The sequence below is a fragment of the Oncorhynchus keta genome, chromosome 35 (genome assembly GCF_023373465.1).
Source record: "Oncorhynchus keta strain PuntledgeMale-10-30-2019 chromosome 35, Oket_V2, whole genome shotgun sequence".
Taxonomy (NCBI): domain Eukaryota; kingdom Metazoa; phylum Chordata; class Actinopteri; order Salmoniformes; family Salmonidae; genus Oncorhynchus; species Oncorhynchus keta.
Genome location: NC_068455.1, coordinates 13,460,816 through 13,476,882, shown reverse-complemented (window position 1 = coordinate 13,476,882; position 16,067 = coordinate 13,460,816). Strand labels below are relative to the sequence as shown.

The 16,067-nt window shown below is 43.0% G+C and overlaps 1 protein-coding gene across 4 annotated transcripts in view; it reads left to right on the top strand.

Annotated features, from left to right (window-relative positions):
* Positions 1 to 16,067, top strand: part of LOC118369046 (dystrobrevin beta-like) — a 63,644-nt gene that overhangs the window by 34,598 nt on the left and 12,979 nt on the right. For 2 of the 4 annotated variants that reach the window (XM_052496602.1, XM_052496601.1), the window contains 3 exons: positions 2,989 to 3,074; positions 3,307 to 3,420; positions 12,639 to 13,422. In XM_052496602.1, the coding sequence (XP_052352562.1) occupies positions 2,989 to 3,074; positions 3,307 to 3,420; positions 12,639 to 12,780 (342 nt within the window). In that variant the 3' untranslated portion in view covers positions 12,781 to 13,422. Of the gene's footprint in view, positions 1 to 2,988; positions 3,075 to 3,306; positions 3,421 to 12,638; positions 13,425 to 16,067 lie in introns of those variants that run through there. The other 2 variants (XM_052496604.1, XM_052496603.1) reach the window with 2 other exon arrangements.

The window sequence follows — 16,067 nt, the reverse complement described above, 5'->3', positions numbered from 1 at the left end:
CAGACACTAACATAATCATTACCCACAGTGTACTGTCACCAGACACTAACATAATCATTACCCACAGTTTACTGTCACCAGACACTAACATCATCATTACCCACAGTGTACTGTCACCAGACACTAACATAATCATTACCCACAGTGTACTGTCACCAGACACTAACATAATCATTACCCACAGTGTACTGTCACCAGACACTAACATAATCATTACCCACAGTGTACTGTCACCAGACACTAACATAATCATTACCCACAGTGTACTGTCACCAGACACTAACATAATCATTACCCACAGTGTACTGTCACCAGACACTAACATAATCATTACCCACAGTGTACTGTCACCAGACACTAACATAATCATTACCCACAGTGTACTGTCACCAGACACTAACATAATCATTACCCACAGTGTACTGTCACCAGACACTAACATAATCATTACCCACAGTGTACTGTCACCAGACACTAACATAATCATTACCCACAGTGTACTGTCACCAGACACTAACATCATCATTACCCACAGTATACTGTCACCAGACACTAACGTAATCATTACCCACAGTGTACTGTCACCAGACACTAACGTAATCATTACCCACAGTGTACTGTCACCAGACACTAACGTAATCATTACCCACAGTGTACTGTCACCAGACACTAACGTAATCATTACCCACAGTGTACTGTCACCAGACACTAACGTAATCATTACCCACAGTGTACTGTCACCAGACACTAACGTAATCATTACCCACAGTGTACTGTCACCAGACACTAACATAATCATTACCCACAGTGTACTGTCACCAGACACTAACATAATCATTACCCACAGTGTACTGTCACCAGACACTAACATAATCATTACCCACAGTGTACTGTCACCAGACACTAACATAATCATTACCCACAGTGTACTGTCACCAGACACTAACATAATCATTACCCACAGTGTACTGTCACCAGACACTAACATAATCATTACCCACAGTGTACTGTCACCAGACACTAACATAATCATTACCCACAGTGTACTGTCACCAGACACTAACATAATCATTACCCACAGTGTACTGTCACCAGACACTAACATAATCATTACCCACAGTGTACTGTCACCAGACACTAACATAATCATTACCCACAGTGTACTGTCACCAGACACTAACATCATCATTACCCACAGTATACTGTCACCAGACACTAACATAATCATTACCCACAGTGTACTGTCACCAGACACTAACATCATCATTACCCACAGTGTACTGTCACCAGACACTAACATAATCATTACCCACAGTGTACTGTCACCAGACACTAACATAATCATTACCCACAGTGTACTGTCACCAGACACTAACATCATCATTACCCACAGTGTACTGTCACCAGACACTAACATCATCATTACCCACAGTGTACTGTCACCAGACACTAACATAATCATAACCCACAGTGTACTGTCACCAGACACTAACATAATCATTACCCACAGTGTACTGTCACCGGACACTAACATCATCATTACCCACAGTGTACTGTCACCAGACACTAACATAATCATTACCCACAGTGTACTGTCACCAGACACTAACATCATCATTACCCACAGTGTACTGTCACCAGACACTAACATCATCATTACCCACAGTGTACTGTCACCAGACACTAACATAATCATTACCCACAGTGTACTGTCACCAGACACTAACATCATCATTACCCACAGTGTACTGTCACCAGACACTAACATAATCATTACCCACAGTGTACTGTCACCAGACACTAACATCATCATTACCCACAGTGTACTGTCACCAGACACTAACATAATCATTACCCACAGTGTACTGTCACCAGACACTAACATAATCATTACCCACAGTGTACTGTCACCAGACACTAACATAATCATTACCCACAGTGTACTGTCACCAGACACTAACATAATCATTACCCACAGTGTACTGTCACCAGACACTAACATCATCATTACCCACAGTGTACTGTCACCAGACACTAACATCATCATTACCCACAGTGTACTGTCACCAGACACTAACATAATCATTACCCACAGTGTACTGTCACCAGACACTGACATCATCATTACCCACAGTGTACTGTCACCAGACACTAACATAATCATTACCCACAGTGTACTGTCACCAGACACTAACATCATCATTACCCACAGTGTACTGTCACCAGACACTAACATCATCATTACCCACAGTGTACTGTCACCAGACACTAACATCATCATTACCCACAGTGTACTGTCACCAGACACTAACATCATCATTACCCACAGTGTACTGTCACCAGACACTAATATAATCATTACCCACAGTGTACTGTCACCAGACATTAACATAATCATTACCCACAGTGTACTGTCACCAGACACTAACATAATCATTACCCACAGTGTACTGTCACCAGACACTAACATCATCATTACCCACAGTGTACTGTCACCAGACACTAACGTAATCATTACCCACAGTGTACTGTCACCAGACACTAACATCATCATTACCCACAGTGTACTGTCACCAGACACTAACGTAATCATTACCCACAGTGTACTGTCACCAGACACTAACATCATCATTACCCACAGTGTACTGTCACCAGACACTAACATCATCATTACCCACAGTGTACTGTCACCAGACACTAACATCATCATTACCCACAGTGTACTGTCACCAGACACTAACATCATCATTACCCACAGTGTACTGTCACCAGACACTAACGTAATCATTACCCACAGTGTAGTTTATCAATGTGAAAGATTAAATAAAAGTGCAGGTTGGCTGACATGGCGCAAGATGTTAGAATAGTCACTCTAAAGTCTAAAGCACAGGACTTTTACTTCTGGGCAGTAGATCATGTTTGATGTGTTTCTCTTTTATCCGCTCAGTTTTGTTAACTCTGTTTTTAATGTGTAATTTTGACTTTAAGCAATGTCCTCCAACCGATCTGAGTTTCAACTTCGATGCCAACAAACAACAGAGGCAGCTAATAGCAGAACTAGAAAACAAAAACAGGTGGGAATGTATTTGACTGTCACTTTATGAAGAAACATTAAGCAATTTTTAAAAAACTGTACTAAATATTTTCTCTATTAGTTAATCAGATCTATTGTATGCTCATAATTTAAGAATTTTGTGAATTATAAGTAAATAGAGTTCAGTTTGTTGGTCACAGGGATCTGCTTTCAGAAAGTCATTTTCCGGCAGATTTTAAATCCCCATTTTGTTGTGTCTTCTGGTCCCTCAGAGAGATCCTCCAGGAGATCCAGAGGTTACGTCTGGAGCATGAGCAGGCCTCCCAGCCCACCCCAGAGAAGGCCCAGCAAAACCCCACACTGCTGGCTGAACTCAGGCTCCTTAGGTACCACATATCCAGCTATATTACCCACCTACACTGTATCTAATAGGAGAGATCATTACCCACCTAAATCTAATAGGGGAGATCATTACCCACCTAAATCTAATAGGGGAGATCATTACCCACCTTCATCTAATAGGGGATATCATTACCCACCTACACTGTATCTAATAGGAGAGGTCATTACCCACCTAAATCTAATAGGGGAGATCATTACCTACCTACACTGTATCTTATAGGAGAGATCATTACCCACCTAAATCTAATAGGGGAGATCATTACCTACCTACACTGTATCTTATAGGAGAGATCATTACCCACCTAAATCTAATAGGGGAGATCATTACCCACCTAAATCTAATAGGGGAGATCATTACCCACCTAAATCTAATAGGAGAGATCATTACCCACCTAAATCTAATAGGGGAGATCATTACCCACCTAAATCTAATAGGGGAGATCATTACCCACCTAAATCTAATAGGAGAGATCATTACCCACCTAAATCTAATAGGGGAGATCATTACCCACCTAAATCTAATAGGAGAGTTACTTACCCTCCTAAATCTAATAGAGATCACTACCCACCTAAATATAATAGTAGAGATCACTACCCACCTAAATCTAATAGGAGAGATCATTACCCACCTTCATCTAATAGGGGATATCATTACCCACCTTCATCTAATAGGGGATATCATTACCCACCTTCATCTAATAGGGGATATCATTACCCACCTACACTGTATCTAATAGGAGAGGTCATTACCCACCTAAATCTAATAGGGGATATCATTACCCACCTACACTGTATCTAATAGGAGAGGTCATTACCCACCTTCATCTAATAGGGGATATCATTACCCACCTACACTGTATCTTATAGGAGAGATCATTACCCACCTAAATCTAATAGGGGAGATCATTACCTACCTACACTGTATCTTATAGGAGAGATCATTACCCACCTAAATCTAATAGGGGAGATCATTACCTACCTACACTGTATCTTATAGGAGAGATCATTACCCACCTAAATCTAATAGGGGAGATCATTACCCACCTAAATCTAATAGGGGAGATCATTACCCACCTAAATCTAATAGGAGAGATCATTACCCACCTAAATCTAATAGGGGAGATCATTACCCACCTAAATCTAATAGGGGAGATCATTACCCACCTAAATCTAATAGGAGAGATCATTACCCACCTAAATCTAATAGGGGAGATCATTACCCACCTAAATCTAATAGGAGAGTTACTTACCCTCCTAAATCTAATAGAGATCACTACCCACCTAAATATAATAGTAGAGATCACTACCCACCTAAATCTAATAGGAGAGATCATTACCCACCTTCATCTAATAGGGGATATCATTACCCACCTAAATCTAATAGGGGATATCATTACCCACCTATATCTAAAGAGAGAGATCATTACCGTGTATCTTATAGGAGAGATCATTACCCACATACATCTGATAGGAGAAATCATTAACTACCTATACCTAATGGCTGATATCATTGCCCACCTTTATCTAATAGGAGAGATCATTACCCACCTAAATCTAATAGGAGAGATCATTACCCACCTACATCTAATAGGAGAGATCATTACCCACCTAAATCTAATAGGAGAGATCATTACCCATCTTTATTTAATAGGAGAGATCATTATCCATCTTTATCTAATAGAAGAGATCATTATCCATCTTTATCTAATAGGAGAGATCATTAACCACCTACATCTAATAGGAGAGATAATTTCCTACCTATATCTAAAGGGAGAGATTATTACCCACCTATATCTAATAGGAGAGATCATTACCCACCAACAGTGCATTCGGAAAGTAACCAGGAAATGTAATAAAATAAGATACTGAAATATCACCTTTACATAAGTTTTCAGACCCTTTACTCAATACTTTGTTGATGCACCTTTGGCAGCGATTACAGCCTAGAGTCTTTTTGGGTATGACGCTACAAGCTTGGCACACCTGTGTTTGGGCAGTTTCTCCCATTATTCTCTGCAGATCCTCTCAAGCTCTGTCAGGTGTGGACGTGGAGCGTCAATGTACAGCTATTTTCAGGTCTTTCCAGAGATGTTCGAACGGGTTCAAGTCTGGGCTCTGGCTGGGCCACTCAAGGATATTCAGAGACTTTTCCCAGAAGCCACTCTTGTGTTGTCTTGTCTGTGTGCTTAAGGTTGTTCTCCTGTTGGAAGGTGAACCGTCGCCCTGTCTGTGGTCCTGAGCGCTTAGGAGCAGGTTTTCATCAAGGATCTCTCTGTACTTTTCTCTGTTCATCTTTCCCTCGATCCTGACTAGCCTCCCAGTCCCTGCCGCTGGGAAAAACATCCTCACAGCATGATGCTGCCTCCACCATGCTTCACCATAGGGATGGTGCCAGGTTTCCTCCAGATGTGACGCTTGGCATTCAGGCCAATGAGTTCAATATTGGTTTCATCAGACCAGAGAATCTTGTTTCTAATGGGCTGAGAGTCCTTTAGGTGTCTTTTAGCAAACTCAAAGGGATGTCATGTGCCTTTTTCTGAGGAGTGGCTTCCATCTGTCCACTCTACCAAAAAGGCATGATTGGTGGAGTGCTGCAGAGATGGTTGTCCTTCTGGAAGATTCTCCCATCTTTACAGAGGAAATCTGGAGCTCTGTTAGAGTGACTATTGGGTTCTTGGTCACCTCCCTGACCAAGGCCCTTCTCCCCCGATTGCTCAGTTTGGCTGGGCGGCCAGCTCTACGAAGAGCCTTGGTGGTTCCAAACGTCTTCCATTTAAGAATGATGGAGGCCACTGTGTTCTTGGGGACCTTCAATGCTGCAGACATGTTTTGGTACTCTTCCCCAGGTCTGCGCCTCGACAGAATCCTGTCTCTGAGCTCTATGGACAATTTCTTTGACCTCATGGCTTGGTTTTTGCTCTGACATGCACTGTCAACTGTGGGACCTTGGATAGACAGCTGGGTGCCTTCCCAAATCATGTCCAATCAATTGAATTTACCACAGGTGGACTCCAATCAAGTTGTAGAAACATCTCAAGGATGATCAATGGAAGCAGAATGCACCTGAACTCAATTTTGAGTCTCATAGCAAAGGGTCTGAATACTTATGTAAATAAGGTATTTCTGTTTTTTATTTGTCATACATTTGCAAATAATAATAAAAACCTGTTTTTGCTTTGTCATTATGGGGTATTGTGTGTAGATTGATTGAGGACAAAAATGTATTTAATCAGTTTTAGAACAAGGCTGTAACGTAACAAAATGTGGAAAAAGTGAAGGGGTCAGAATACTTTCCGAATGCACTGTATGTCTTCCTGCTATAGCTACTGTGTGTCTATAGCTACTGTGTGTCTATAGCTACTGTGTGTCTATAGCTACTGTGTCTCTATAGCTACTGTGTGTCTATAGCTACTGTGTCTCTATAGCTACTGTGTGTCTAGTTGTGTGTCTATAGCTACTGTGTGTCTATAGCTACTGTGTGTCTATAGCTACTGTGTCTCTATAGCTACTGTGTGTCTATAGCTACTGTGTCTCTATAGCTACTGTGTCTCTATAGCTACTGTGTGTCTATAGCTACTGTGTGTCTAGCTACTGTGTGTCTATAGCTACTGTGTGTCTAGCTGTGTCTCTATAGCTACTGTGTGTCTATAGCTACTGTGTGTCTATAGCTACTGTGTGTCTACAGCTACTGTGTGTCTACAGCTACTGTGTGTCTATAGCTACTGTGTGTCTATAGCTACTGTGTGTCTATAGCTACTGTGTGTCTATAGCTACTGTGTGTCTATAGCTACTGTGTCTCTATAGCTACTGTGTGTCTATAGCTACTGTGTGTCTATAGCTACTGTGTGTCTATAGCTACTGTGTGTCTATAGCTACTGTGTCTCTATAGCTACTGTGTCTCTATAGCTACTGTGTGTCTATAGCTACTGTGTGTCTAGCTGTGTCTCTATAGCTAGTGTGTCTATAGCTACTGTGTCTCTATAGCTACTGTGTGTCTAGTTGTGTGTCTATAGCTGTTGTGTGTCTATAGCTATTGTGTGTCTATAGCTATTGTGTGTCTATAGCTATTGTGTGTCTATAGCTACTGTGTGTCTATAGCTACTGTGTGTCTATAGCTACTGTGTGTCTATAGCTACTGTGTGTCTATAGCTACCGTGTGTGTCTATAGCTACCGTGTGTCTCTATAGCTACTGTGTCTCTATAGCTACTGTGTCTCTATAGCTACTGTGTGTCTATAGCTACTGTATGTCTATAGCTACTGTGTCTCTATACTTACTGTGTGTCTAGCTGTGTGTCTATAGCTACTGTGTGTCTATAGCTACTGTGTGTCTATAGCTACTGTGTTTCTATAGCTACTGTGTGTCTATAGCTACTGTGTCTCTATAGCTACTGTGTGTCTAGCTGTGTGTCTATAGCTACTGTGTCTCTATACCTACTGTGTGTCTATAGCTACTGTGTCTCTATAGCTACTGTGTCTCTATAGCTACTGTGTGTCTATAGCTACTGTGTGTCTATAGCTACTGTGTGTCTAGCTGTGTCTCTATAGCTAGTGTGTCTATAGCTACTGTGTCTCTATAGCTACTGTGTGTCTAGTTGTGTGTCTATAGCTATTGTGTGTCTAGCTATTGTGTGTCTATAGCTACTGTGTGTCTATAGCTACTGTGTGTCTATAGCTACTGTGTGTCTATAGCTACTGTGTCTCTATAGCTACTGTGTGTCTCTATAGCTACTGTGTGTCTCTATAGCTACTGTGTCTCTATAGCTACTGTGTGTCTATAGCTACTGTATGTCTATAGCTACAGTGTCTCTATAGCTACTGTGTGTCTATAGCTACTGTGTCTCTATACTTACTGTGTGTCTAGCTGTGTGTCTATAGCTACTGTGTGTCTATAGCTACTGTGTTTCTATAGCTACTGTGTGTCTATAGCTACTGTGTCTCTATAGCTACTGTGTGTCTAGCTGTGTGTCTATAGCTACTGTGTCTCTATACCTACTGTGTGTCTAGCTGTGTGTCTATAGCTACTGTGTCTCTATAGCTACTGTGTCTCTATAGCTACTGTGTCTCTATAGCTACTGTGTCTCTATAGCTATATATCACTCCAGTGGGGGCGGCAGAGCTGTTGGTTGGGGGTAGTCAGGTGGAAAGCATGGCCAGCCGTAGAGAAATACTTATTGAAGTTCTCGATTATTGTGGATTTATCAGTGGTGACAGAGTTTTCTAGTCTCAGTGTAGTCTATAGCTACTGTGTCTCTACTACTGTGTGTCTCTACTACTGTGTGTCTATAGCTACTGTGTGTCTAGCTGTGTGTCTATAGCTACTGTGTCTCTATACCTACTGTGTGTCTATAGCTACTGTGTCTCTATAGCTACTGTGTCTCTATACCTACTGTGTGTCTAGCTGTGTGTCTATAGCTACTGTGTCTCTATAGCTATATATCACTCCAGTGATATATGGGTGGGGGGGCAGAGCTGTTGGTTGGGGGTAGTCAGGTGGAAAGCATGGCCAGCCGTAGAGAAATACTTTTTGAAGTTCTCGGGTATTGTGGATTTATCAGTGGTGACAGAGTTTCCTAGTCTCAGTGCAGTGAGCAGCTGGGAGGAGGTACTCTTATTCTCCATGGACTTTACAGTGTCACAAAACTTATTGGAATTAGTGCTGCAGGATGCAAAGTTCTGTTTGAAAAAGCTAGCCTTTGCTTTCCTAACTGACTGTGTGTATTGGTTCCTGACTTCACTGAAATGTTGCATATTGCAGGGACTATTCGACATTAGTGCAGTACGCCACAGGGTGTTTTTGTGCTGGTCAGGGGCAGTCAAGTCTGGAATGAACCAAGGGCTGTATCTGTTCTTTAGTTCTACATTTTTACCCATCTATACCCATCTATGCCTCTAAAACAAATGTGTTATAAATGCTCATCACATGTTTATACACTCTTTATAAACTCAGAACTAATAATTTATAAAGTATGCATTAATGTAAAGTGTTAACTCTCTATGCCTTCATCAGCCCTTTAACAGTACTAATAGCCAGTGGATTCAGGGTTGAGACTCCCAAAGAAAGTCTATGTAACCTTTTGGTAGCCACAGGCACTTTCACTGATTGATTGGCAATCTGGCTATAATATCTGTCTGCTTGTAGCCTACAGCTCTGCATTGTAGCCTACAGCTCTGCATTGTAGCCTATAGCTCTGCGTTGTAGCCTATAGCTCTGTATTGTAGCCTATAGCTCTGCATTGTAGCCTATAGCCTATAGCTCTGTATTGTAGCCTATAGCCTATAGCTCTGTATTGTAGCCTATAGCCTATAGTTCTGCATTGTAGCCTATAGCTCTGCATTGTAGCCTATAGCTCTGCATTATAGCCTATTGCTCTGTATTGTAGCCTGTAGCCTATAGCTCTGCATTGTAGCCTATAGCTCTGTATTGTAGCCTATTTCTCTGTATTGTAGCCTATTTCTCTGTATTGTAGCCTATAGCTCTGCATTGTAGTCTATAGCTCTGTATTGTAGCCTATAGCTCTGCATTGTAGCCTATAGCTCTGTATTGTAGCCTATTTCTCTGTATTGTAGCCTATAGCTCTGCATTGTAGCCTATAGCTCTGTATTGTAGCCTATAGCTCTGTATTGTAGCATATAGCTCTGTATTGTAGCCTATAGCTCTGCATTGTAGCCTATAGCTCTGTATTGTAGCCTATAGCTCTGTATTGTAGCCTATTTCTCTGTATTGTAGCCTATAGCTCTGCATTGTAGCCTATAGCTCTGCATTGTAGCCTATAGCTCTGTATTGTAGCATATAGCTCTGTATTGTAGCCTATAGCTCTGCATTGTGGCCTATAGCTCTGTATTGTAGCCTATAGCTCTGTATTGTAGCCTATTTCTCTGTATTGTAGCCTATAGCTCTGCATTGTAGCCTATAGCTCTGCATTGTAGCCTATAGCTCTGTATTGTAGCATATAGCTCTGTATTGTAGCCTATAGCTCTGCATTGTGGCCTATAGCTTTGCATTGTAGCCTATAGCCTATAGCTCTGCATTGTAGCCTATAGCTCTGTATTGTAGCCTATAGCTCTGTATTGTAGCCTATAGCTCTGGATTGTAGCCTATAGCTCTGTATTGTAGCCTATAGCTCTGCATTGTAGCCTATAGCTCTGCATTGTAGCCTATAGCTCTGCATTGTAGCCTATAGCTCTGCATTGTAGCCTATAGCTCTGCATTGTAGCCTATAGCCTATAGCGCTGTATTGTAGCCTATAGCTCTGTATTGTAGCCTATAGCTCTGCATTGTAGCCTATAGCTCTGCATTGTAGCCTATAGCTCTGCATTGTAGCCTATAGCTCTGCATTGTAGCCTATAGCCTATAGCTCTGCATTGTAACCTATAGCTCTGCATTGTAGCATATAGCTCTGTATTGTAGCCTATAACTCTGCATTGTAGCCTATAGCCTATAGCTCTGCATTGTAGCCTATAGCTCTGCATTGTAGCCTATAGCTCTGTATTGTAGCCTATAGCTCTGCATTGTGGCCTATAGCTCTGCATTGTAGCCTATAGCCTATAGCTCTGCATTGTAGCCTATAGCTCTGTATTGTAGCCTATAGCTCTGCATTGTAGCCTATAGCCTATAGCTCTGCATTGTAACCTATAGCTCTGTAGTGTAGCCTATAGCTCTGCATTGTAGCCTATAGCTCTGTATTGTAGCATATAGCTCTGTATTGTAGCCTATAACTCTGCATTGTAGCCTATAGCCTATAGCTCTGCATTGTAGCCTATAGCTCTGCATTGTAGCCTATAGCTCTGTATTGTAGCATATAGCTCTGTATTGTAGCCTATAGCTCTGCATTGTGGCCTATAGCTCTGCATTGTAGCCTATAGCCTATAGCTCTGCATTGTGGCCTATAGCTCTGCATTGTAGCCTATAGCCTATAGCTCTGCATTGTAGCCTATAGCTCTGTATTGTAGCCTATAGCTCTGTATTGTAGCCTATAGCTCTGCATTGTAGCCTATAGCTCTGCATTGTAGCCTATAGCTCTGCATTGTAGCCTATAGCTCTGCATTGTAGCCTATAGCTCTGCATTGTAGCCTATAGCGCTGTATTGTAGCCTATAGCTCTGTATTGTAGCCTATAGCTCTGCATTGTAGCCTATAGCTCTGCATTGTAGCCTATAGCTCTGCATTGTAGCCTATAGCTCTGCATTGTAGCCTATAGCTCTGCATTGTAGCCTATAGCTCTGCATTGTAGCCTATAGCCTATAGCGCTGTATTGTTTCGGTGCCCGATGGACCTGTTCAATCATCTCATCACATTAACAGTGATCTTGCCAGTGGTGTGTTGTCTCTTTGTGTTACCCTGGAATGTGACCAGGCTCAGAGAAGAGACTATGTAGTGCCATGGTTGGTAACCCTGGTCCTGGACTGCTGCAGGCGCTTCATGCTTCACCTTCCGGAGACACCTGAAACCCCACCTCTTTAAGGAATACCTAGGATAGGATAAGTAATCCTTCTCACCCCCCCCCCTAAAAGATTTAGATGCACTATTGTAAAGTGGCTGTTCCACTGGATGTCATAAGGTGAATGCACCGATTTGTAAGTCGCTCTGGACAAGAGCGTCTGCTAAATGACTTAAATGTAATGTAAATGGTTTAACTGACCTGGAAGACCAGATGTGTTGAATTTAGGCAATCACTGAACTGATCAATTAGTTCGGTTGGTCAGGTGTGGTGCCTAGTTGGAAGAAAATCCTGCAGGACCTGTGGCACTCCAGGAACAGGGTTGTCTCACCCTGAGGTAGTGTAACCAGCCTCAGAGAAGAGACTGTGTCTGTGTAGTGGTGTGATATTAGGAAAGACATGGACAAGGGACTGAACAATGTCTTCCATCATCACCACTCAGCGTCTGCAGTCTGCACTCAGGGACGCCACCTAACGGTAGACAGTTGGGACTTCTCAGGCCAAGGACGGATCATTGTTCATGTGGGAGGCAACCCTAGGGAGCCTAGTGACTGACAGACTTTCAGGCTTTCACCTTTCAGGAGGCAATAGAGACTAACAGCTGTTGTGTGTGTGTGTGTGTGTGTGTGTGTGTGTGTGTGTGTGTGTGTGTGTGTGTGTGTGTGTGTGTGTGTGTGTGTGTGTGTGTGTGTGTGTGTGTGTGTGTGTGTGTGTGTGTGTGTGTGTGTGTGTGTGTGTGTGTGTGTGTGATTGTGGGACAACAGGCACAGGAAGGATGAGCTGGAGAGGCGCATGTCAGCCCTACAGGAGAGCAGACGGGAACTGATGGTCCAGCTAGAGGGACTGATGAGGTTACTGAAGGTAGGAGAGGACTCTGACAGCCAGATTATTATAAACACTAGCTGATACACTATCTGTTTCTTGTTCTTCAGACTTTTATATACTGATGCTGTCATTTTTTACTATATAGTTAGTAGTATATCAAATTGATACAGTGCCTTGCGAAAGTATTCGGCCCTCTTGAACTTTGCGACCTTTTGCCTCCATCCAACCTCACTGAGCTCGAGCTGTTTTGCAAGGAGGAATGGGAAAAAAATTCAGTCTCTCGATGTGCAAAACTGATCGAGACATACCCCCAAGCGACTTACAGCTGTAATCGCAGCAAAAGGTGGCGCTACAAAGTATTAACTTAAGGGGGCTGAATAATTTTGCACGCCCAATTTTTCAGTTTTTGAATTGTTAAAAAAGTTTGAAATATCCAATAAATGTCGTTCCACTTCATGATTGTGTCCCACTTGTTGTTGATTCTTCACAAAAAAATACAGTTTTATATCTTTATGTTTGAAGCCTGAAATGTGGCAAAAGGTCGCAAAGTTCAAGGGGGGCGAATACTTTCGCAAGGCACTGTATATAGTATATCAAATCAAATGTTATTGGTCACATACACATGGTTAGCAGATGTTAATGTGAGTGTAGGGAAATGCTTGTGAGAGAGTGCAGTTATCAACCTCTGTCATTATTGCATTTTATGCCATCTGGTATTCGTCAACCATGAATTGTGGTCCTTCTGTAGCTCAGTTGGTAGAGCATGGCGCTTGTAACGCCAGGGTAGTGGGTTCGATTCCCGGGACCACCCATACGTAGAATGTATGCTAACATGACTGTAAGTCGCTTTGGATAAAAGCGTCTGCTAAATGGCATATTATTATTATTATTATTAATTTATTCCAACTGTTTAGAACGCGTTGGACACTCCATTGATTGTAGTTGACAGTTGCTCTCCCTCCGGGTCCATTGATTGTAGTTGACAGTTGCTCTCCCTCCGGGTCCATTGATTGTAGTTGACAGTTGCTCTCCCTCCGGGTCCATTGATTGGAGTTGACAGTTGCTCTCCTCAGGGCCCATTGATTGTAGTTGACAGTTGCTCTCCCTCAGGGTCCATTGATTGTAGTTGACAGTTGCTCTCCCTCAGGGTCCATTGATTGTAGTTGACAGTTGCTCTCCCTCAGGGTCCATTGATTGTAGTTGACAGTTGCTCTCCTTCAGGGTCCATTGATTGTAGTTGACAGTTGCTCTCCCTCAGGGTCCATTGATTGTAGTTGACAGTTGCTCTCCCTCAGGGTCCATTGATTGTAGTTGACAGTTGCTCTCCCTCAGGGTCCATTGATTGTAGTTGACAGTTGCTCTCCCTCAGGGTTCATTGATTGTAGTTGACAGTTGCTCTCCCTCAGGGTCCATTGATTGTAGTTGACAGTTGCTCTCCCTCAGGGCCCATTGATTGTAGTTGACAGTTGCTCTCCCTCAGGGTCCATTGATTGTAGTTGACAGTTGCTCTCCCTCAGGGTCCATTGATTGTAGTTGACTGTTGCTCTCCCTCAGGGTCCATTGATTGTAGTTGACAGTTGCTCTCCCTCAGGGCCCATTGATTGTAGTTGACAGTTGCTCTCCCTCAGGCCCCATTGATTGTAGTTGACAGTTGCTCTCCCTCAGGGTCCATTGATTGTAGTTGACTGTTGCTCTCCCTCAGGGTCCATTGATTGTAGTTGACAGTTGCTCTCCCTCAGGGCCCATTGATTGTAGTTGACTGTTGCTCTCCCTCAGGGTCCATTGATTGTAGTTGACTGTTGCTCTCCCTCAGGGTCCATTGATTGTAGTTGACAGTTGCTCTCCCTCAGGGTCCATTGATTGTAGTTGACAGTTGCTCTCCCTCAGGGTCCATTGATTGTAGTTGACAGTTGCTCTCCCTCAGGGTCCATTGATTGTAGTTGACAGTTGCTCTCCCTCAGGGTCCATTGATTGTAGTTGACAGTTGCTCTCCCTCAGGGTCCATTGATTGTAGTTGACTGTTGCTCTCCCTCAGGGTCCATTGATTGTAGTTGACAGTTGCTCTCCCTCAGGGTCCATTGATTGTAGTTGACTGTTGCTCTCCCTCAGGGTCCATTGATTGTAGTTGACAGTTGCTCTCCCTCAGGGTCCATTGATTGTAGTTGACAGTTGCTCTCCCTCAGGGTCCATTGATTGTAGTTGACTGTTGCTCTCCCTCAGGGTCCATTGATTGTAGTTGACAGTTGCTCTCCCTCAGGGCCCATTGATTGTAGTTGACAGTTGCTCTCCCTCAGGCCCCATTGATTGTAGTTGACAGTTGCTCTCCCTCAGGGTCCATTGATTGTAGTTGACTGTTGCTCTCCCTCAGGGTCCATTGATTGTAGTTGACAGTTGCTCTCCCTCAGGGTCCATTGATTGTAGTTGACTGTTGCTCTCCCTCAGGGTCCAGTTGCTCTCCCTCATTGATTGTAGTTGGGTCCATTGATTGTAGTTGACTGTTGCTCTCCCTCAGGGTCCATTGATTGTAGTTGACAGTTGCTCTCCCTCAGGGTCCATTGATTGTAGTTGACAGTTGCTCTCCCTCAGGGTCCATTGATTGTAGTTGACAGTTGCTCTCCCTCAGGGTCCATTGATTGTAGTTGACTGTTGCTCTCCCTCAGGGTCCATTGATTGTAGTTGACAGTTGCTCTCCCTCAGGGTCCATTGATTGTAGTTGACTGTTTCTCTCCCTCAGGGTCCATTGATTGTAGTTGACAGTTGCTCTCCCTCAGGGCCCATTGATTGTAGTTGACAGTTGCTCTCCCTCAGGCCTCATTGATTGTAGTTGACAGTTGCTCTCCCTCAGGGTCCATTGATTGTAGTTGACTGTTGCTCTCCCTCAGGGTCCATTGATTGTAGTTGACTGTTGCTCTCCATCCGGGTCCATTGATTGTAGTTGACTGTTGCTCTCCCTCAGGGTCCATTGATTGTAGTTGACTGTTGCTCTCCCTCAGGGTCCATTGATTGTAGTTGACAGTTGCTCTCCCTCAGAGTCCATTGATTGTAGTTGACAGTTGCTCTCCCTCAGGGTTCATTGGTTAACTTGTAGAAACCTGTCTTTCCTGTCCTGATATTGAAGCTCCTGACTCTTTGCCACTTTTTTATCTTTTTCTCTCTCTCTTTCTGTCACTTTTTCTCTCTTTCTGTCTTGCGCTCTCTCTCTTTCTGTCACTTTCTTGCTTCTCTTTCTCTCTCGTTCTCGGCCTGTACCTCTCTGTCATTTCTCTCTCCCTCACTGCTCATGCTTTCTATCACTGCTTACCATTGACTGACTGATAGGATGAGGAGCAGAAGCAGGCAGTAAGTGTGTCTCTCTTAAGTTTACATTA